General features: G+C 40.4%; 1 protein-coding gene across 6 annotated transcripts in view; it reads left to right on the plus strand.

Annotated features, from left to right (window-relative positions):
- Positions 1 to 22,185, plus strand: part of Babam2 (BRISC and BRCA1 A complex member 2) — a 386,973-nt gene that overhangs the window by 124,512 nt on the left and 240,276 nt on the right. For all 6 annotated transcript variants that reach the window (XM_011240687.3, NM_144541.1, NM_181279.1 and 3 more), the window contains one exon: positions 8,596 to 8,670. In XM_011240687.3, coding sequence (XP_011238989.1) covers positions 8,596 to 8,670 — 75 coding nt within the window. The remainder of the gene's footprint in view (positions 1 to 8,595; positions 8,671 to 22,185) is intronic.

Here is a 22,185-nt window from a genome sequence, read left to right on the forward strand (position 1 = left end):
ATTATAAATAAGGCTGCTATGAACATAGTGGATCATGTGTTCTTATTACCAGTTGGAACATCTTCTGGGTATATGCCCAGGAGAGGTATTGCTGGATCTTCTGGTAGTACTTAATTTTCTGAGGAACCACCAGACTGATTTCCAGAGATGTTGTACAAGCTTGTAATCTCACCAGGAATGAAAGAGTGTTCCTCTTTCTCCACATCCTCACCAGCATCTGCTGTCACCTGAATTTTTGATCTTAGACATTCTGACTGGTATGATGTGTAATCAGTTTACATGTTTTACTTGTTTGAGTTTATGCTTATCAGTTGCTTGGCTGATTTCTACAACCACTGCCGTGACCTACAATGGGTGTCGCCCTCCAGAAAGGGCATTCATGTTCAGTCATCATTAGGCTTTTTTCTTTGTGTAGCCTAGGTGACCTCTAAACTTCTTTTGGTTCCTGTAGATTTTCATTCTGCACATTCTGTAGATGGTCACAACACATCCCTAATGGCTGTGGCTGGGTGCTTTCACTTAACAGGATGTACTTCAGACCTGTTGATGTTGTATATGTAATTCATTCATTTTCATGGCTGAGGAATATTCCGTTGTACAGACATACCACGTCTTGTTTTTCTAGTCACTAATTCAAGACCCTTCATTTGTTTTTATCTTTGACTTTTACGGATTGTGCTGTTGTAAACATGCATACATAATCCTTTATTATACTTGTTCTTAAAGCTTACTTCTGTTTTCTCTTCCCCAGAATTACTCTGCTGTTTTTTCTTTTTTTTTTTTTAAGGGCATCTTTTAAATATCTCATCATGTGTTAGTGTGTAAAGTATTCACTCCAGAACTCAGCATCTTAACATGAGACTGTTTACTGTCATAGGCTGTGTGTGTTAGGATCTGGATAGAGCTGCACCTCAGCCCCTCCTAGGTTGTGCAGATGTGGTAGCCAGCACTTAATCTCAGCACTCTACTGGAAAGAGTTTCATTGTAAGCCCATTGGTGTGGCTGATGGCAGGATGCTGTTCTCTCTTGGGGCTGCTGATCCCAGGGCCTCAGTTGGTGCTAGCTGCTACCTGGAAGCTGCCTTTAGTTCCTCTCTAGGGCCTCTCCATAGGGTGCCACCTAAGCTGGCAGATGGAGGGACCACAGCAGCCAGCAGGGAGGTGGAGAGTGTGCACAGGAAAGCACTCCCACAGCATAATCTGTGGACATGATGCCCAGTTCTCATCGCCTGTTAGATCCAGCCACATATAGGGAGGAACTCCAGTACCCAAAAGTGAATGCCAGGATGGCTGTGTACCATGCTTGGGAAACCTGCCACATGTAATGCTTGTTTGATTTTTCCTGTGGAAGGTCAAAGTTCAGGGCAGGCATTGCCATACTGCACACCTGGCACAGTGCCTGCTGCTGTGAGTCACTTGTAAGGTGAGTTAAAGCACCCGAGAACCCTTCAAGGGCAGTGATAGTTGATGTAAGCTCACAGTAGTCAAGGCCCAGTGACATAGAGGAATGACAATATGGAAGTAAAAGTATCTGGACACGAGTTAGCATCTAAGCAACCAAGGAGGAGCTAGGATGAAAAGGTGAGCCTTGAGGGACAGACAAGTGAGGGCTGGACACAGGGCTCAGGGCTATTCTTGAAGAATAGCTTGCTAGCAGAACCACTGCCAGACCAGGAATCTGGAAGGTTAACAGGATCCTGCAAGATAGAAAAGAACTTGATTTTCAGCCAAAATGTTTCAATTAACAACAATATTAGCTTGTTTTTACTGCTGTAAACTCACCATGATCTTGATTGCTTAAGACAACCTAGCCATGTTGTCTTACAGTCCCAAGAGAATGGATCTGTCTGCTCTAAGATTAAGGAAAGGCACAGTAGTGTGCCTGGAGGAGGCTCACAGGGAGATGCTGGCCAGGGCTTCACCCACACACAGACATAATCTTTGAGAAATCATGGAGAAGCAGAAACGTCCTTGATGACTGGAGAGGGAAGACGTACTGGAGTGGTGGTCTCTGAGTAGATGGTTCATGTTCAGACTTCCAGAGGAGTGCAGGCATCAGTCCTAACAGTGGAAGAGCCAAGAAACAACCATCGCAGAGGAAACAGACTCCTCTTCCCTCTCCCTTGCTATTTCTGTATATGTATGTGTGTGTGGTGTGAATGTAACATGTTGTACCACATGTGGGACACATGTACATGTATGCACACATGCATGTGAAGGACAAAGACTGACATGGGGTGCCTTCACCTTGTATATCAATGCACAGTCTCAGGCTAAATTAAGTCCTGCCATGTCAGCTGCTCTAATCAGCCAGTTTGCTCTGGGGAGTCCTGTCTTTAGGACCTCCAGTGTCTTGAGGAATATCACAAGGCTTTTCTGTTAACCTTGTCCTCTTCAGTAATTATTAGTGACCTGATAACAGAGCTTAAGGTTGATCTCCACTCTTCTTTACTGATGTAGTAAGGAAGTCTACTCTTTCAGCCTCTGGTTTTCCCTTGCTTTAAAATCGATAGAATTGGATGACATCCCTAATCATGGTTTGGGGAAAAGTAATACATTTTAAGAATGTCTTTAGAGTATGATATTCTAATAAGACTAACTATATGCTTATATTCTTGCAAAAGAACTTTCCATAAACCTTCAGACTAATTGGTTGTCAGTTTTAAGAATCACTCCTACTACAATGTCCCCAAATGAAGTTAGAGTCACCTTTCCCAGTTAGTTCTTGGCCTTTACCTTCTCTGAGTGGCACTAGTCTAATTCCTAGGAAAGCTCATATGTGGATAAGGGATCAGTGCTCAGACAGGAAGGAGGATCCGCTGAGGCAGAAAGACCTGACTGGAATGTGTTCAGCACAAGATGTCTACCTGTCATTCCCCAAAACAAAGGAAACCGTGGGACAGCTGCTGTGGAGCAGAAAAGCTTAGCACTAGGAAATTGCCAAACTCAAGTCTTGTCAGCTGGAGCGATTGCCAACACGCTCTCACTTAAAAAGAGGAGGATGCATATATTCAGGACTAATGCTAGGGACAGTGCCATTAAGACAGTTGGCAGAAGCCAACATTTTCATGGTCATAGGTCAGGTAATTTTCTATATCTATCCAAGAAGAGGTCTGATCAGGGACTAACTAAAAAAATTAAAATTATTCTCTTTACTTGGCTGCATCTAAACATCTCATTTAGAGCTTACAGAAAGGAATGCTGTAGAAATAATCTTCGACAGTACAACAGAGTGACCAAAACCAAGTAAAGATAGCCATGGTATGTGGGTGAGCAATGCTGGTATGTATGAGTGAGTGTGTGTGTGTGTGTGTGTGACTGTGTGACTGTATGTGTGACTGTATGTGTGACTGTGTATGTGTGTGACTGTGTATGTGTGACTATGACTGTGTGAGTGTGAGTGTGTGTGAGTGACTGTGTGATTCTGTATGTGTGTGTGAGTGACTGTGTGACTGTGTGTGTGTGTGTGCTTTCCTCCTCATAGTGTGTCTGTAATTTCAGGATTACACAAAGACATGCCTTAGACCGATATTTGCTCAGTTTCACAAAGGCAGGCAGGTTAGCTTATAGATCGTAGGAGAATCAGTGACAGCTAACAGCAGAGTCCTTGAGCTGTAGTTACCAGCATTGCCAGTGCCTTAGAGATGAGTGAGAGCTGTCTGTGCGCTCCTGTAATGTTTCTGTGGTTCTAGGGCTTGAACAGGAGGCCTGTATGATCTAGGCAGTCCTTTTGCTGTTGAGCTGGCTCTCCAGCCTGAGTTCTTTTCACTCCTTGGATAGTGGGCGCTGGATTCAGCAGCATGTCTGCAGAAATGGACACTGAGAAAAGAGAAGCACGGCCCTGTACAAGCATCCCATGGTTTGAGTGTCACAGTAAAACCCAGGAGTTTGTATAATTGATATGTGCTGGTAAGATAGTTTTTCAGCAAGGAGGTATGGTAGGCTTGGAAGTTGGAGATCATCAAACACTTTTTCTTTCCCACTATTGCAAATTCTATTTCTATCACATGTTTCTTTCTGACTTTAGTTTTATACCTTAGCCTATTGCAGATAAACTCAATTTATTTTATTTTGGTCTTTGGACCAAGAGTTGTTGGTTGTTTTTTTTGTTTTTGTTTTTGTTTCTGTTTTGTTTTGTTTTTCGTAACTTCAGTTATGTCAGCCAACTCCTTGCCAATAAAACCCATTTGTATCAGTGTGGGAGTGACTTTCTGAGAAAGGATATGGAGGGACCATCAGTCCAAGAGGCTTTTTTTTTTTTTTTTAAACATTTGGTCTAAAATAGTTGGTAAAATAAAAATGTATCATATAAACTAAAAGTGGGCCAAAAGCTAAAATATAGTATGTGGTCTAAATTAACTTGCAGTTCACATGAGTCCAAGTGTTAAAAAATATCTCATTATTTTTTGTTACCTTATATGGACAAGAGTTCTTATAATTCTTTAAATCTGACATTTTATTTCTTTTACTGGTTTTTCAAATATACGTATGTGTGTATATACATATATACGTATACACAGGCCATCAGATTTAACCACTTTAAACCATTCGATTACAATTTCAACTATAGACTAATATTTTGCACTCGTAGATAGAGATAGTTGCTTGTTTATTGCTAGATAGTTTGCCTTCATAAGTTGAGAATGAAGAATAAAGGGGTTGAATTTCATTTATCATTTCTCCAACTCTCTTTCCCACTTTCTTGGAATCCTGTGGCACCTTTTAAAGCCAAATGACTTAACAGATATCTACTACTTCTGTGGATGAGTATTGTACATCTAGCAGAGGTTAGATATTGTTCACACTGTGGAGGAGAGTCTCTGTGACCCATGGATCTGTCTCCTGCCTATTGGCTCCAGGGACCTCACCACTGCGTGCTCTTCCCTTCCTTGGCCTTCTGCTTGCAGCTGTTCTGGATACCTTGTTTCCTTGCTCAGTTCCTCTTCTGTCACCTTACTCTGTAAAGGAGGTAAATTTCCACACTGAGGATTTTTAACAAGAAAAGTCATGATCTGATCACAGTGTATTGAGAAGGAAATGAGCTGCACCTGGAAAGGTACGGGACGATCAGAGCCAGTGGCAGTCCAGTCTGCAGCTCCCTCCATGTGTAGTAGGTGCCAGTGACCGTGAGAAGTGACTGCACTCGATCAGTAGTGTTTCCACTCTAGTTATGAGATAGGAGGGAAAGCTAGAAGTCAAGGTGACTGTGGATTCTTTTGTTGTTGGTTTTGTTTTTTGTTTTTGTCTGAAAGAATACTATAATTATCATTTATTTATTACACTTAGTAATAAATATCAAGGAAAGAACACAAAATTGGGAATTTTCATGGTATTGGAGAAATAAAACTTGAATTAGGAAAGTAGAGATAGGGCATTTTGGGAGCATTGGCATATAAATATTTAAGGTTCTGATCTCGTATGAGGTTTGCTGGAGAGTGTAGCAAAGCTGAAAGGTCTTGGGGTTAAACTCAGTCATACTTCATTGTTTCTCAGTTGAGGAGACTAGACTTGAGGCCATCTCGTGTAAAGAAGACCCTGGAAATGTGGCCTTGGATACCAAGTGAATTATGTTCCAAACAAGCAGTGATATTGCTCTCCCAGAGTGCTGCCGACATGACCCTGAGATGAGGACAGGAATCTCCATGGAGTTTGGCTGTGAGGAGATCATTGGTGACCTTACAAGAGCTGTTTTGGTGATGGGGAAGAAGGGCCGACTAGAGAGAAAAACAAAAGAGGAAATGCGGACCTCAAATAGACTCATTTTCTTCAGGAGGATGATTTGTAATGTGGAATGAAGAGTAACATGGGAGCTTAGCAAAGAAGTGAAGGGAAAGACTGTTCATGCTGATGGGCAAGTGGAGAGGGAAATGATCTTACAAAGCGAGAGGAGAGGGTCAGCCGGGAGCATGGGTTCCTGGCTAAGCACTGTACACCAGAGGAAGACTTGCTGTTTTATTTCTGTGCTCTCAGTGCCCAACAGGCTAGTAGCTTTTTATAAAGCTGCATTTAACACAATAGAGTTAGATGTTAGCACTAGCCTTACTTCGTTCAAAGTGTTATCCCCTCCTTGACAGATCAGCATGTCTTGATCCAAAGAACCATGGCTCAATAGGGTATGCCAGCTTTAGAGTCTTCTAGGAGATAAACCTAACACCAGAAGTCTTGGGCTCAATAAAAGGGAAACCAGGCTAGGATCTCACCACTCTTCTCTCAGGAGCCATTTTGAGGTGCTGCAGATCATCCTGTGGCCCTTAAGTATTCGCCCAGTGTGGGGCTGTGAGTAGCTGCTTAGCTTGGAGAATCAGGCTTGTGCCTCACCTTTGACATTCCTGGTGTGCCTGCCTCTTACCTCATCTTTGCTTTGGGGTACTACTCATTTCTCCCTTTTCTGTCACAAGGTTGGACTGGGGACGATGGTGAAATGTGCCGTCATTAGCTAGAGACAGGTGCACGCTGGGAGATGATGTAAGTGCTAAGCAAACGGGGAGCCGGGCGTAGGGCCGCTATCACTACTACCTTTGAGCTTAAGTTTATCTTTATCTTCATTTCTAAAGTTTCCAGTCAGAGTGTTATGAGAACCAGAGCCCTGGAGCCAGTTGTTAATGTGCTTGTAGAAGAGAGTGGTGAGACCCGTGGGGCCATCCGTGAAGGTGTGCACAGCTTATATGTAGCTCATCCATCCATTCCTAAAAATTATTTGGGAATGTTTCTGTGACTAAAGTTATGATTTAGGAGTTTGTTTGGTTGAGTTTTTGAAGGATTGGAAGGTAAAAATGATACTGTGAGTTCTGAGTGATAACAGTATAAAAGGATAGAGAGAGATTAAATATTAAAAATGTTCTCTGAGAAAAATATGTTCTTTATGTATATATAGTAAACATAAATATTGCAATATATAACATTATATACTACATACTTGTATATACTATACAGAAATATACACACACACACACACACACACACACACACACACACACACACAAATATTATATATGCCATTGTCACCTCTCCTCCAACTCCTCCTAGATTCACACCCACTTCCTTACCCTCCCAGCTTTGTGGGTTTTTTCCTCCCACAAATGAAGTCAGTCTGTGCTACTCCTGTGTCCTTGGACGTGTGGCCTTCTGTGAAAGGCAGTGACTTATGGGAGCTATACTTTCCTTCCCAGTATATCTCCCAGCAGCTGTTACTTGTAGACAGTTCCTTGACTAAATGTGGGAACCCATGCCCAGCCCCTCTCTCTATGCTGGGGTTCATCTGGCTTTAGATGGCACAGGCCTTATGCATGCTGTCACAGCTGCTGTGAGTTCCTCTGTGCAGCTGCTTTGCTGTGTCCAGAAGATACAACCTCAGGTTGTCACACTCTTTCTATCTCCCTTTCTGCAATGATCCATGAACCCTAGGAGAAGGGAAGTTACAATATAGGTGTCTGATTTAGGGATGGGTGTTCTATAATCTTTGAATCTCTGTACCTTGACCAGTTGTGGGTCTCTTTGGTACTTACCATCTATTACAAATAGAAGTGCCTCTGATGAGAGACAAGTCATATGTTAGCTAGTATGTGTCTCTAGGCCAAGTGGGCAGGCTAGTGAAAGAACCATTATTGGAAGTAGTTTTAGCATATTTTTTTTATCAAACATGTCATATTGGAGTTCACTGTGTCAAAATTTCAAGCCACGCTAAATGCTTGCAGTGAGAGAGGGTGGGAGACTCCGGGTCTCACATAGCTTTGTTGCCTTTGCTTGCATAGAGGCCTTGGAATCCTGAGATCACTGAATAGTTTGCTTAGAAACAGTGCTTACCTTGAGTGCATGAAGCCCTGAGTATGTTCCCTGGTAAAACACCCTCTCTCTCTCTCTCTCTCTCTCTCTCTCTCTCTCACACACACACACACACACACACACACACACACACACTCACACACTCACACATAAACATACATACACATTCACACACACACACACACACACTCACACATAAACACACATTCATACTCATGCACATATACACACATACACAAAGCAATTAACTGGAGTTATTATTTATAGCTTAAGTGTTTTAAATTTCTAATTACTGAAAATATTAATTGATAATATTTGTGAACTTTCAAGAGATTAGAAACTTTCCTGGGTTTATATTGATGTATTGCTCCACGTTAGAGGAAGTTTGGTCTTTGTATGGACTTGCACACATCCTGTAATGGATGTCAGCATACATGGTGGTAAGTTACAGAGTCAGGACGATGGTATGAATGCTTAGGAAAGCAGATAAGTCTCAGGGGCAAGGTGGTCTCTTCCTATTTCAGTTTTTTTTTTTTGAGAAATAATATCCATTCATGTATTCTTTTCATTTTTTTTAAAAACCCAATACTACTTTAAAATGTTTTCATGCATTAAAATGAAGAGTTCTTTCATTAAAACTGTGCCCCTTTAATAGTTTAAGGATTCTTTTTAATTCTATCCTACTTTCCAACCTTATTTTTCTGTCTTGTGTTAGGAAACCCTAATAGGAGTTGTCTGTATATTGAATTTTTTCTTGGACATAATTGTTACTTATCAATCTGTTGTATATTTTAATCCTTTTTTCTCCTTACAGACTGGTGAATTTTCAGCTCGTTTTCTATTGAAGTTACCAGTAGATTTCAGCAACATTCCCACATACCTTCTCAAGGTAAAACTATGTATTATCAATAAGAGAATGCAAATCAGAATAAAATAAGAGAATACGAATACTGTGATCGTTTAGCTCAATATTTGTATGCCTTGTTTCTTCTTATTTTGTTCCAGATAGTGAATTCTAATAAGATGCTTAGTGCAGGAAAATCCGTTGGAATTGTTTTCTTCAGCTACTGTACTAACCTTAAAAGTTGTTTAGGCGTGAGGTTTTTGTTCAAGGTGATTATACATTAGTAGTGTAAATAAATTACACTTGGGAAAATCAGTTTGATTTAGTAATCTTACTGGGATGGAAGACTCATAGATTTTGTCCAAGGCATTCTACATATTAAAAATGCTTAAAAGGCATTTCAACTTCTTTATGTCAGCAACTGAACTCAGGTACCTTCAAAGTTGGGCTATCTCAGAGATTCATTAAACTAATTAGAACAGTATATATAGCATTTGTTAAAGTGAGATAGAGGCCCAGGGAACAGCTATTTGAAAGAGTTCCTTACATGCTCCATAGAGAAGAGGTAGTCTTCAAAAGACTACTTGTGGCTAGTGAAAGAAACCACATAGATCAGAGAGCAAGTTCTGAAAAGGAAATGCTAAGGCAGAGGCCCAGCCTACTCAGGTGAGGATTTAAGACTTGGCAGGCTGCCCTCAGTTCTTTCAGCCTGTCCTTCTTTAGTTTCAGTCTAATCTTTAAATGTCTCTGCCGTATTGTTTTGTGGTTTCTTTTCTGTGTAGCCCTGGCTGTCCTAGAACTCAATTTGTAGACCTAGCTGGCCAGGAACTCTGATATCCACCTGTCTCTGCCTCCCAAGTTTTAGAATTAAAGGCATGTACCACCACTGCCAGGCTGAAATTTTTGCCTTCTTAATTTGATGTTGTTCCAGAACTGATTGGATTTTAACTGCTGAGGGAAAAGAAATTAGTAATATCAGCCAGACTCTAGTAATGGCTAGAAACTTGCTGTGCTCTTTGAAGAGCATTTGCATTGGGAACTCCTTGGCATGCTGCTTATATTTGGATGTTCTAACACCTAATTCTTAGGTCTGCAACTGTTTCTGTTGGAATACAAATAAAGTTAACTCTTTGAGCTCCTGGGGTTAGCATATGCTTTGTCATGATGATAGCAGGTTGCCTCACTTTGCCCAATAATTAGCTGGTGAAGCAGAACTTGTGAGCACTGAGATAGCATAAGACAGCCTGCTGATTTGCAGCAGTGAGCCTCATTGCATTATGGAAGGTAACTCACCATCTACTCTTAAGTTCATATTACCAATGATAACAAATACACTTACTAATGGAGTTTTTGATGTTAGGATGTGTGATTTAATAAATATTCTATGATATGATTTCACTTTTTATTGTAAGTGGAAATGGCTCTTAACATGATAATATCTAACTTAAAACCCTGAATTTTACTTTGGTTGAGCTAAGTCAAGGGCTTAGATAAATGAATTACTCAAGTAAAAACTCAATCAGTAGAAAAACAGTTTTCTAGCTGCTACTCTTTATTTTCAAGCGCTAGAAATTGAACACAAACTCAGGTAAAGTAAAGGGAAAAATGCACTCTGCTTCTGGAGTCTGTCTGCACAGCAGCACACTAGCCCGCCCTTTCACAGGTTTCAGTTCGTGTGGATTGACCTTCCAAGTCTGTTTCTTTCAGGCTCAGTTCTCTACCCTATTTGATGTGCTTGTAGGGAGAAATTGTGGTCCATAGGACAGTAGAGAGGCCACTAATCATTGAAGTGTGATTATTCATCATAGTATTTCAACAAAGAAAGATTATTTTGTAATTATATACATCTGACCATGTAGTGACAGGCTCTGTGTCTGAATCCATGAATTTAGCCAAACAAAGATGAAATATTTGGAAAAAAATGGACGTCTACTGAGTGTGTACAGGTTCTTTGTTGGAGGAGGGTTATAATTACTCCATAATATGGTTTAGCAGTTATTTGTAAGACTAGATATTTGAAGTCTACGGGAGGATGCACATATATAATAGGCAAAATACTCTATCATTTTATGTCAAAAACCTAATTCTCAGGCAGATTTTGGCATCCATGTGGAGTCATGGAACCAGTCCCACAAAGATAGTCAGGTATGACTTGTCTCTTTCTTGTAAGAAAGAGTCAATCATTAGAAGATACTGCTCTTAAATTTGTTAGAGTGAAAACTGGCTCTACAGTCTTATTTTTACTATTTGTTTTGTGTGAAATACTAACCCTAACAATATAATACTAAAAGTGCATCGTCTTTTTCCTATTGTTTTCCTAAAACCTACACTTTGTAATGAAAGAAAAGATTCTAATTTTCCTACTAAATTTTTTCATTAATTCAATATGAAGTATTCAAATTCCTCCTCTCTCCTGTCTCCAAGAGGATGCTTCCCCACACCAAACCTCCTGCCTCCCTGGGCCTCAAGTCTCTCCAGGATTAGGCACATCTTCTCCCACTGAGGACAGGCCAGGCATTTTCATTTCTGATTTTGTTAATTTGGATACTGTTTCTGTGTATCCAAGATACACAGGCTAAGGGTTTATCTAGCTTGTTGATTTTCTCAAAGAGCCAGCTTTTTTGTTTTTGTTGATTTTTTTTTTTTAATCATTTTCTTTGTTTCCAATTGGTTGATTTCTGGCCTGAGTTTGATTATTTCCTGCCATCTACTCCTCTTGGTTGTGTTTGCTTCTTTTTATTCTAGAACTTTCAGGTGTGCTTTTAAGTTGCTAGTGTAGGATCTCTCCAATTTCTTTCTTTTTTTTTTTTTTTGGTTTTTCGAGACACGGTTTCTCTGTGTAGCTCTGGCTATCCTGGAACTCACTCTGTAGACCAGGCTGGCCTGGAACTCAGAAATCCGCCTGCCTCTGCTTCCCAAGTGCTGGGATTAAAGGCGTGCGCCGCCCGGCCCAATTTTTTTATGAGTGCACTTAGTTCAATGAGTTTTCCTCTTAGCACTGCTTTCATTGTGTCCCATAAGTTTGGCTATGCTGTTTCTTTGTGTTCATTAAATTCTAGAAAGTCTTTAATTTCTTTCTTTATTTTTTTCCTGACCAAGTTATTATTGAGTAGGGAGTTGTTCAGTTTCCATGGGTATGTGAACTTTCTGTTGATTTTGTTACTTTTGAAGTCTAGCCTTAGTCCGTGGTAATCTGATAGAATGAATGGGGTTATTTCAAACTTATTGTATCTGTTGAGGCCTGTTTTGTGACCAATTATATGGTCAATTTTGGAGAAGATGCCATAAGGTGCTGAGAAGAAGGTATATCCTTTTGTTTTAGGGTGAATTGTTCTGTAGATATTTGTTAAATCCACTTGGTTTATAACCTCTATTAGTTTTAGTGTGTCTGTTTAGTTTCTGTTTCAGTGACCTATCTATTGGTGAGAGTGGGGTATTGAAGTCTCCCACTATTATTGTGTGAAGTTCAATGTGTGGTTTGAGCTTTAGTAAAGTTTCTTTTATGAATGTGGGTGCCCTTCCATTTGGGGCATAAATGTTCAGAATTGAGACTTTTTCTTGGTGAATTTTTCCTTTGATGAATATGAAGTGCAGTTTGCTTGGAAAACTTTTTTTCAGCCTTTTACTCTGAGGTAATGTCTGTCTTTGTCATTGAGGTGTGTTTCTTGCATGCAGCAAATTGCTGGATCCTGTTTACATATCCAGTTTGTTATCTTCTGTCTGTTTTTTGGGGAATTGAGTCCGTTAATGTTGAGAGATATTAGAACCAGGTGATTATTACTTCCTGTTATATTTTTTGGGGGTGGTATTATGTGTGTGTGATTCTCTCCTTTTGGGTTTGTTGTGAGATGATTTAATTTCTTGTTTTTTTTCTCCCTTTGATGTAGATACCCTCCTTGTGTTGGCGTTTTCTTTCTAGAATCCTTTGTAGGGCTAGATTAATAGATACATATTATCTAAATGTGGTTTTGATATAGAATATTTTGGTTTCTCCATCTATGATGATTGAGAGTTTTGCTGGTTATAGTAACCTGGGCTGGCATTTGTGTTCTCTTAGCAGACTGTATCTTTATACAGACTGTAGTCAAACTCCTATTGGTGGGAATCTCTTTCATAATATCCTAGGAAACTCAATTGTCACTGGACTGTAGGCCTAAGTAGCAATTATTTCCTGCTGGTAGTGTGTCTTAGTTACTATTGCTATGATGAAACACCACTATCAAAAGCAACTTAGGAAGGAAAGTGCTTATTTGAGTTATGTATATTAAATCATACATACATAGTTGAGGGAAGCCAAGGTTGGAACTCAAACAGGACAGGAACCTGCAGGACAGGAACCATGATGCCTAGGCCATGGAGGTTTCTGATTGCTGGCTTGCTTGTCATGGCTTTCTCAGCCTGCTTTTGTTTTGGAACCCAGGACCATCAACCCAGCAAGGGCACAACCCACAATGGGCTGGGACCTCTCCAACCAATCACTATTTAAGAAAATGCCTCACAGGCTTGTCTTCAGCCCAATCTTCTGGAAACTTTTTTTCAGTTGAGACTCTTTCCTCTTTGATAATTCTAGCTTGTATCAAGTTGACATAAACCTAGCCAGCTTATAGTGCATATGATAAACATAACCTTGCAAAAAATATCAGCAGCCCTTTTCTTTGGATAAGAAAATGTCATGCAGTCTACATAGTTGTGGAGTGTCTCTCCACAGGATATGGTCAAGCCAGGCCTGAAGCAGAGCCAAAACCGATTTACTGTGAAGTATGCAGACCTCTGGTTTCTGCAGTAATCTTACTGGCTTCATTTTATGTGATACAGTGAGATTATTCATCCCAATGGAATGCTTGCTGAAATTTTGTTCCCCTGTGGAATCTGAGTCCTGATACTATGAAAATGAACTGCAGGCGAGAAAGCCAAATCATTCACCTGTCAGGAGACAAAGTGGTCATCTTCCTTCTAAAGCCACCCACTGTGGCTGTCTAATCTATCAGGATGCACAGGGAAAAACACAGCTCACTCTGCCAAGTAGAGTCAGAAAGCAGGCATGAAGGTGAGCCTATCAAGATATGTTTAGGAAGCTAAGGCAGGCAGAGAGTTGCAGTGAATGTCCTAGCATACAGTGGTTCAGGCAGCTCACTAACCGAGAGGCAGTATCGAAGCCTCCCTATTGCTGCCACTGTCTGATTGTTACAGGAGCAGCTTTCTCAGCAGCACCTGACTGTCACTAATAGGCTAAGCACTTGCTACCACCCTTCTTTCAGTCAGGCCTGGTTTAGCAGATGCTTTCGGGGCCAGGCAGGGTCTGAGAGATAGTTGCTCTGGCTTGGTGTTCTGTAGCAGGATATGGGAGAACGGTAATGAACCTGCAAGCCCGTGCTTCATGTAGCGCAGCAGCTGCTGTACAGCTAGAGTAGTTTTCCCTGTGACAGTAGGGCCTGATGTGCCAGATATGCAGATGCTTGTATAAGGAGCCCAGAAGCTCAGTTTTAAATTTATGAATATGAAAAATGCCTGTCTTTTTAAGGGATGGCAAAGATAATTATTTTTACTCTTACTTATATATTTGAAGTGTGAGTATGTGTGTGTTCATGTCAAGTCATATATGTGGAGGGTGGTCAGCAGAAAACTTGCAGAAGTCATTTTCCTCCCTTTGACATGTGGGTTCCTGGGATTGAACTCAGGTCATCAGGCAAGCCCTGTCACCCCCTGAGCCATTTCTCTAGTCTGATAAATATATTTTTTAAAACCCATGCATAGGCCAAAACAAGAGTATCTCTTCCTGTCAATCATGACCTGTGGATTGTGATAACCAGGAGCAATGCAAAGCTGTTTTTCCCTTGGCTTGATTTGTATATTCAGTTTGTGATGTAATGGCCCAAAGATGAGGGACTTTGAATTAGGGTTTTAGTCAATATCTGAGCCCCACAGTGTCCTGTGCTGTTATGATCTCTGCAGTAGAACCTCCCAAATAGGTAGCATTTGCTTTTGGTGTTCAGTCTATAGAGAATACCTCAGTATTGACTTAGAGTCAGATGGTATTAGGATTAGGAATCTTCCCCCCAAATTTAAGTGCTAGTCATTGTCCTCTAGTACTGCATAATATAATTGATCATACAGTATTAATATACAAATATTAATTGGAAATAATTAAGTGCTAACTGGGAATCTAACTATATAGTAAACTTTAAAAAATGCATAGATGATATGGGAATGGCACAGAAAACTCTAATCTGTAAATTAATATTGGTTGACAATATTAATTTTAGGAGTAGGTAAGAATCCAAAGATTCTTGAGAATTGTTCTCTCAGAAGATTAGTGAGGAGCAATGCTGGGAAGGTGAATTAAAAGCATTCTGATGATAGGGCATTCTCTCAGACCTCATTAAAAAGGCGCTCATCCCGTGTGCTGCGTTAGCATGGAGTAGCGTCTGAGTTTATTTCTTTGGCCCTATTTCCGCCTGTGTCTGGTCCCTCTTCGGCACCATTGCTAGCATCATCTGTTTAACTTCCTCTTGAAAACAGTGGTAGCTCCTTGTTGGTCAATCCTCCTAAAGCCTGCTCTCCTATGCAGTGCTAATTTCATGGCTCAGTAGTGTGAGCTTTAAAATCTGAGATAGGCGTCTTTCTAACCGTCCTGCCAGGGGCTGGGAGGAGTTCCAGTGGTGCCATCTTCCCAGATCAGGAGTCTGTTCTCTTCAACTTTTTTTTTTTTGAAGCACTCACTTGACTAGTTTAAGAATAATAAGAAGCTCGGAGTGGTTCAAGTTGTCAGTAAGAGGAAAGACCCTAAGATGGTGGTTCTCCACCCTCCTGATGCTGTTCAACACTTTAGTATAGTTCCTCATGTTGTGATGATGCCAATGGTGAACTTATTTGTTGCTACTTCATTAATTTTGCTACTGTTATGAATGTAATGTAAATATCTGATACACAGGAAATCAGATGTGTGACCCCCAAAGGGGTCATGACCCACAGGTTAAGATCCACTGCCTTAAGAGGTCAGTGTGCAGAAGAGAGATAATGAAGCCAGAGCAAGCTTTTTGGAGATGGAAGTTCAGCCTGAGAGAGTAATCAAACAAAGGTGTGAGCTTGGAAGGTCCCCATGAGAAGAGGTGTAAATAGGTAGAAGGACAAGGGGGCCCAGAACTATGAGCTAAAGTTTTAAAAATGTCCATGAAGAAAGGAATGGCCAGACACTATTGAATGAAGAGCTAGTGTGTGGGAAGCCACATGTGCCATTGCAGAGTGGCGCTGACTATTGCTGGCCACCACGCATAAGTTTGGACAAACAACCAATGTGTACATATGCAGTAAAGTTTTTTGCAAAGACACTGCCTGGCCCGGGCATGATAATGAGGCTTAGAGAGTATAACCAATCAGATGTGAGACATGCAAATGAGGTATGATAATGAGGCTCTGTGAGGAACAGAGAGAGAGAGAGAGAGAGAGAGAGAGAGAGAGAGAGAGAGAGTAGCCAATCAGATGAGGAACATGCAAATGAGGCTTAGTGCATAACCAATCCGGGTGTGAGACACGCCTCTCCTAGGCCTATATAAGCAGCACCAGTTCTGGGCTCAGAGTCTCTTCGTCTCTGCAATCAAGCTCTCCCAATAAACGTGTGCAGAAGGATCCTGTTGCAGCATAGTTTTTGCTGGTCGAGTCTGGCGTGCACAAGACTAGTGAATGGAAAGAAAAAGATATATCTAACCTAGCCAGGATCCCAGGGATGGAGAGGGCACAGTGGTCAGCATAGAGGTGCAGCACTAATGAGCATGTGACTGGTTAGGAAATACACTCAGTTGTCACTTTTGCAAAGGGAATTGTGGGAATGAGGTGGAAGCTAGAGCTGAAGAGATCATGTGAAGCCACTTCTGCCTCTCGTTCAGAAGTATCACAGAAAAGACTTTTGTTCAGAACCTGAGACACAAGTCATTTGTTCTTAGCATTCTGGATTGAGAGAGCCTTCAGGAAAAACACCTGGTCTCTGTTGACACTTTTGCTTTATCTGTTATGTTGAGGTTTCATAACTGTCAGTCAGCAGCAAAGACAGACCATCCACGGTGGGGGCTGCTTTTCATTTTCAAGTCCCCTAAGTTTTCTACTGTTTCTGTCTTGCCTTAGGTCTTTCTTCTGAGACTTTGACCCCTTCCTTAATCATGAGGCTTGATGAAGGCTGAAGATCTTCATTCTATAGATTCTATAGAATCTGTCCAGAGATAAAACTGTAGTTTTTTTCTGTAAAGAAATATCATTTAAATTCATAATGCACATGAATATGGCCATCTTACTGATAGTTTGTCTGCCTTTGAAAAATGTAAAAGCTGTGTTAGTTGAAAACAGCCATTTCTTTCACATAATTTTGAGAAATGCATGATGTGTGTTTGAATCTATTTTTGTGACAGTCACATTTTGTGCCTTGTCAAGGATCGGGTCTTAATAAGTTGGTAAAGCTTTGAAACTTGTCATGTTTCTGCCCTTTCCTTAGGGCTGGTGGAGGGGAGTGCACTCTATCTCAGGGAATGAATTCTTTTTTTTTTTTTATTAGATATTTTCTTCATTTACATTTCAAATATTTCAAATGCTATCCCAAAAGTCCCCTGTACCCTCCCCCCGCCCTGCTCCCCTACCCACCCACTCCCACTTCTTGGCCCTGGTGTTCCCCTGGAATGAATTCTTACATTGTCCTTTACAATTCAGTACTGCTTGGACGTCCAGGTAGCGTTAGCAGTTTTCTAGGAAGGCCATGCTCAATCTGATCTCTCTCCCAAATAGTCCCTTTATTTAGCATTTGGAAAGAGCATCAGGGGTCACTGTTGGTTATGCTTCTCAGCAAGCATCAATTGTGACTCCAAGGCCTTCTCAAACTCCTAGTTCCTGTAAACTTAGAGGAGGACACCCCAGTGTGTGTGTGTGTGTATGTGTGTGACACTTAATTGATGTCTCTGAATTTGAGACTTTTTACTTGAGGTAGTTTTTTTTTTTTTTTTTTTGGATCCAATAAAGTTGCACTTAATAAGCAGCCTTTAGAAAGACTGTTTTAACTCATTCTTGTGCAATCTGGCTTTGAAGCAGAGCAATTGTCTGGTGTTTGGAGGGGGATAATGAGTTCATGTGGAGCTCACATCTTCTTATCTCAAGGGAAATAGTTTCTGTCTAATCAAATAGGAGGGTGCATACTTTTATAAAAGCAGGAATGTGCACCTATGAGAAAACACATAAAAGAAGTGTGCTATGTATTGCAGTAAGAAGCCTGATCTATCCTTGATAATGTGGAGCCAAAATTTGCATTTGGGACTTAATCATGCAGGAACAGGAGATGGACTGAATATTTACTCTGCTGGGAAATGCTGGCTGTTTCTTCATTAAGTATGGGATTTGTAACTTTTAGTTCATTGTCCTTGTCATACCTCTCTTCTCTAGGCAGAGAAGCCAGGCTTTGAGAGCAGTTCTCTCTAGCTAAGGGCCAGCAATCTCTAAAGGGCATGATAGTAAAATTTTAGGCTGATGTGCCATATGGTTTCTGTCACAACTACTCTGCTGTCATGATATGGAAGCAGCTTCATGCAATATATAAATGAGCGAGTGTGGCTCAGGTCCAATGAAACTTTATTTTCAAAAGCAGGCCTTGGGTTGGATCCTGCTCATGAGCAGTAGTTTGCTCCTCTTCTAGATTATGGAAGAGGTTACTTCTGTACAAATATGTGTGGTTGCTCATGGATAGATAAATAGTGGATCTGACTTGACAGGTGTGAGTGGTTGAGGCACTAGTCTTCCTGAAGAGACCCCTAAGAGCTATCTAGACACATTTACCACACAGTGACAGCAATAAGTCCCTATGCTTGAACCAGATCCATAGTGGCCTTGATTTTGGATTTCCTGGCCTGTTAGACCATAAGAAATAACAAAGAAGCTATCTAGTTATGTAGTATTTTGATACAGCAATCAGAACTGATTAAGATGCTAGACATAGTATTATTGGTATTGGGGATGTCAGGGAAGTAAAACAAGACAGCACTTAACAACTTTCTGTTATGAATTTGAATTTGAATATCTTCCAAAGGTCCATGTATTAAATGTTTGTGGTCCAGGTGCCAAAAGATAGATCTAGCAGAAGATGCTTAGGTCATTGGAAGCACATTCTGGAAGGGAATTGTGGACCCTGGTACTTCCCCATCTTCTCTATTTTGCTTCTTGTTTATAAGATGGTTAGTTTCATTCTACAATGGGTTCTTAGTGTGATATATTGTGTTGTTTCAGTTCAAAAGCAGTGGGGAGAGTTAATTATGGGTTGAAATCTGCAAAATTACAAATCCAAATTAATATTTTTTTCTATAAGTTTCCCTAGTATGCTAGCTGCTTTTCTTGTTGCTGTGACAAAACACCTAGCAAAGGCAGCTTCAGGAATGGAGGGATTGTCGTGTCTCACAGTCTGAAGATGCAGTCTCCTGTGGCAGGCAGAGGAAGGGTGGCAGCAGGAGGATGAGAGCATGGACTACTGGTGCTTGCTCCCTTCCCTTTCATTCAGTCCCTCTCCCTGGGCCCATGCCATGTGTACCTCAACCTCAGGTAATCTAATCTAGAAAATCCCTCATACTTGTGCCCAGAAGTTTCTCTCCTAAATGTTTCTAGTTCCTATCAAATTAGCAATCAGTATGAACTATGTATCTTAGTTACAGTTTTTACTGTTGTGATAAAATGCCGTGATCAAAAGCAATTCATCTTATGACTGCAGTCTGGCATTAAGTCAGGAGAGAAGTCAAAGCAGGAGCTTGGAGGCAGGAACTGATACAGAAGCAGTGGGGAACAGCTTACTGATTGGCTCTTCATGGCTTGCTCAGCTTGCTTTCATATAGACCTAGGACCACCAAGCCAGGATGGCACTGTCCACAGACTTGCACCCTTTCACATCACTCATCAGTCAAGAACATGACCCACAAGGCTGTCCCACGGGCATTTTCTCCATTGAGGTTCCCTCTTCCCTGAGGACGCTAGCCTGTGTCAAGCTGACATAAGGCTCTACAGTGTACCAGGACACACAGGTTTTGTTCTACTGATAGGAAGTTAACTAATGGGACTTCTGAACTTGGAGAAAGTGCACAATAGAAATGGTTGGGATATTATTTAGTTATGTAATGAGTTTTTAAGAGTGTTAAATTTGTTACCTATTCTTTGTATTACTCTGAAGAAAGGATCTTACTTAAATTAACATAAAATTATGTTATTCATTTTTCCTTCTCATTTTTTCCCACCCAGAGTTCAGAACTCAGTAACTCACCCCAAATATCTAAATGTGACATGTTGTAACTCTGACAGCAGTGCATTTTTATCTATCTGAAAACTAAAAAACAGTCACAGGCCGTGAATGTTCTCGTTTTTTTATTGTTTTGCAGTTTAACTTAGCGTTTAAAAAATGATTGGCTTGTGTTTTTGTTTTTAAAATTACAGTCATAGAATGTACCATATCTCAAGTGATTTTCAGTTCACCTGACCTCGGTCCTGTCCCATAGAGAATGCCCATCCTGCAAGTACGATTTGTTCTGTTACAGTAACAGACATTAGTTCATACGTAACTGGTCACCAGTGGACGCATGCAGCATCATGCAAACATTGCTGTGGTCTAGAGTTGACGTTTTGTACATTAGCATTTTGACCAGTAATTAATAACAACTGAATGCAGACTGTACCAATGTGACTGCCATGTGAGCAATCCAGTAAAGCCTTGTATATTATACACAATGTCCTTTCAACTCCATCTCCCTCTGATTGGCACACACTCTCTACTTAGATGCCTATTGTCTGCTTTCTCATCTCTGTGGAAAGGAAACAACCAGAGCTTTTCTTTAGAGCATCATTGTGTTTTGTCCAAATCTGCTGCTCTATGTGATTTCTGTTGACCACTTCTTTCTGCTTTCCTCCAGAACTCCATACTTCCAGTTTTTCTTTAAAGTCTAGCATTTATCTTTTTACAGAAAAATATAACATTGTGGAGGGATACTAAAGAAGATCTAAACAAATGTTTGCATGTCAGAAGATTCAATATTGTAAGGTATCAATTCTTCCTAAATTGTTATATGGACCTAACACAATCCTAGCAAAACAAAATTTTAGCAGGCAATTTTTGTAGAAATTGACAACCAGATTCTAAAATTTATTTCAAAATACCAAAGACTCAGAAAAGCTTACACATCTTTGAAAAGGAAAAGCATCATTTTAGACCCCTACTCTGATTTAAGATTTGTCATAATACATATGAAGTGGAAGTGGAAGGGGAGACTACTGAGTGGGAAAAGGGACCCAGCATTAGGCAGGACAGATGAGGGTAGACAAGAACAGTGCTCATGACTGTGTATGAAAATACCGCTGGGAAACCCATTACTTGGTGTACCAACTTAAAAATTAATGAAAATCATGGACAATATTAAGGTATTTGTAAACAAACAAACAACTTGGGGTGTGGTTTTCTATTATAGCAATCAAATATAGAGTAAGAAAATATAATATTTGTCTGAACCAAGTCCCTGAAAATCAAAATAGTAAATTTTATAGAGGTAATGATGCTGTCATCTGTTGATCTGTTGTTACAGATTAAGAATCTATCTATCCATCCATCCATCCATCCATCCATCCATCCATCCATCCATCCATCTATCTATCTATCTATCTATCTATCTATCTATCTGTCTATCTACCTACCTATCTATCCTTATGCTATGTGTTGACCTTGTGCTCATGTAACACCTACTTGTTGTTGGCTATGTATGTATTTTGGCGGTAGGGGCTGAATTCTGGGTAAGTTTTTCAGTTTTCCTTTTAGCATCCTAGAAAATAGATTTGATGAGTAGATCCTTTTGCCTTCTCTACTCGGGTCATTGCCTCTGTGTCTCAACAGAGGCTTGCCGCACATGTCAGGGGATAGCTGCCTACTCCTCACTGCTGCTTCTTCGGTGCTGCCAGCTCTTGATGGCTTCCTAGCTAGTGCCAGCACACACTGCCTTTCCACCTTGTCTGCAAGGATATCTTCAGACACTTCTGAAATGCTTGGCTGGAGTGCTAATACCCTGACTACACTATTTCTCAGATTTGATTGCTTAGTAATGGTCAATTTACCATGAAAAGTTGTAGTAATCCAGATGATCAGTATAAAGCCATGGAACAAAATAAAATATTCATATCAGACCCGTGTGAACCACTGATTTTTGACAAAAGTGCAGGGTTAGTTCAGAGGTAAAAAAATAATCTTTTGAATAAGATGATGCTGGAACAATCAAATATCTATATAGATAATAAGGATAAGGAACTTAAATTTAAAACTTTAGATTGTTTTAAAAAAAATAAACATGATAAACCCTCCTAAGGCATATGTTTTCTTTTAAAGTCAGTTTAAATGGTATATATCAAAAGCTTAGTTATTAGTAGCTGGACATGGTGGCACTTTCCAGTACTTGGCCAGATTCTGTGATTTCCAGGGCAGCCTGGTCTAAGTAATTTCTAGGCCAGTCAGGGCTACTTAGTGAGACCCTGTCTAAAACCAAGCAAGCAAGCAAACAAACAAACAGTCAAAAA

The sequence above is a fragment of the Mus musculus genome, chromosome 5, assembly GCF_000001635.26.
Source record: "Mus musculus strain C57BL/6J chromosome 5, GRCm38.p6 C57BL/6J".
Lineage (NCBI taxonomy): Eukaryota > Metazoa > Chordata > Mammalia > Rodentia > Muridae > Mus > Mus musculus.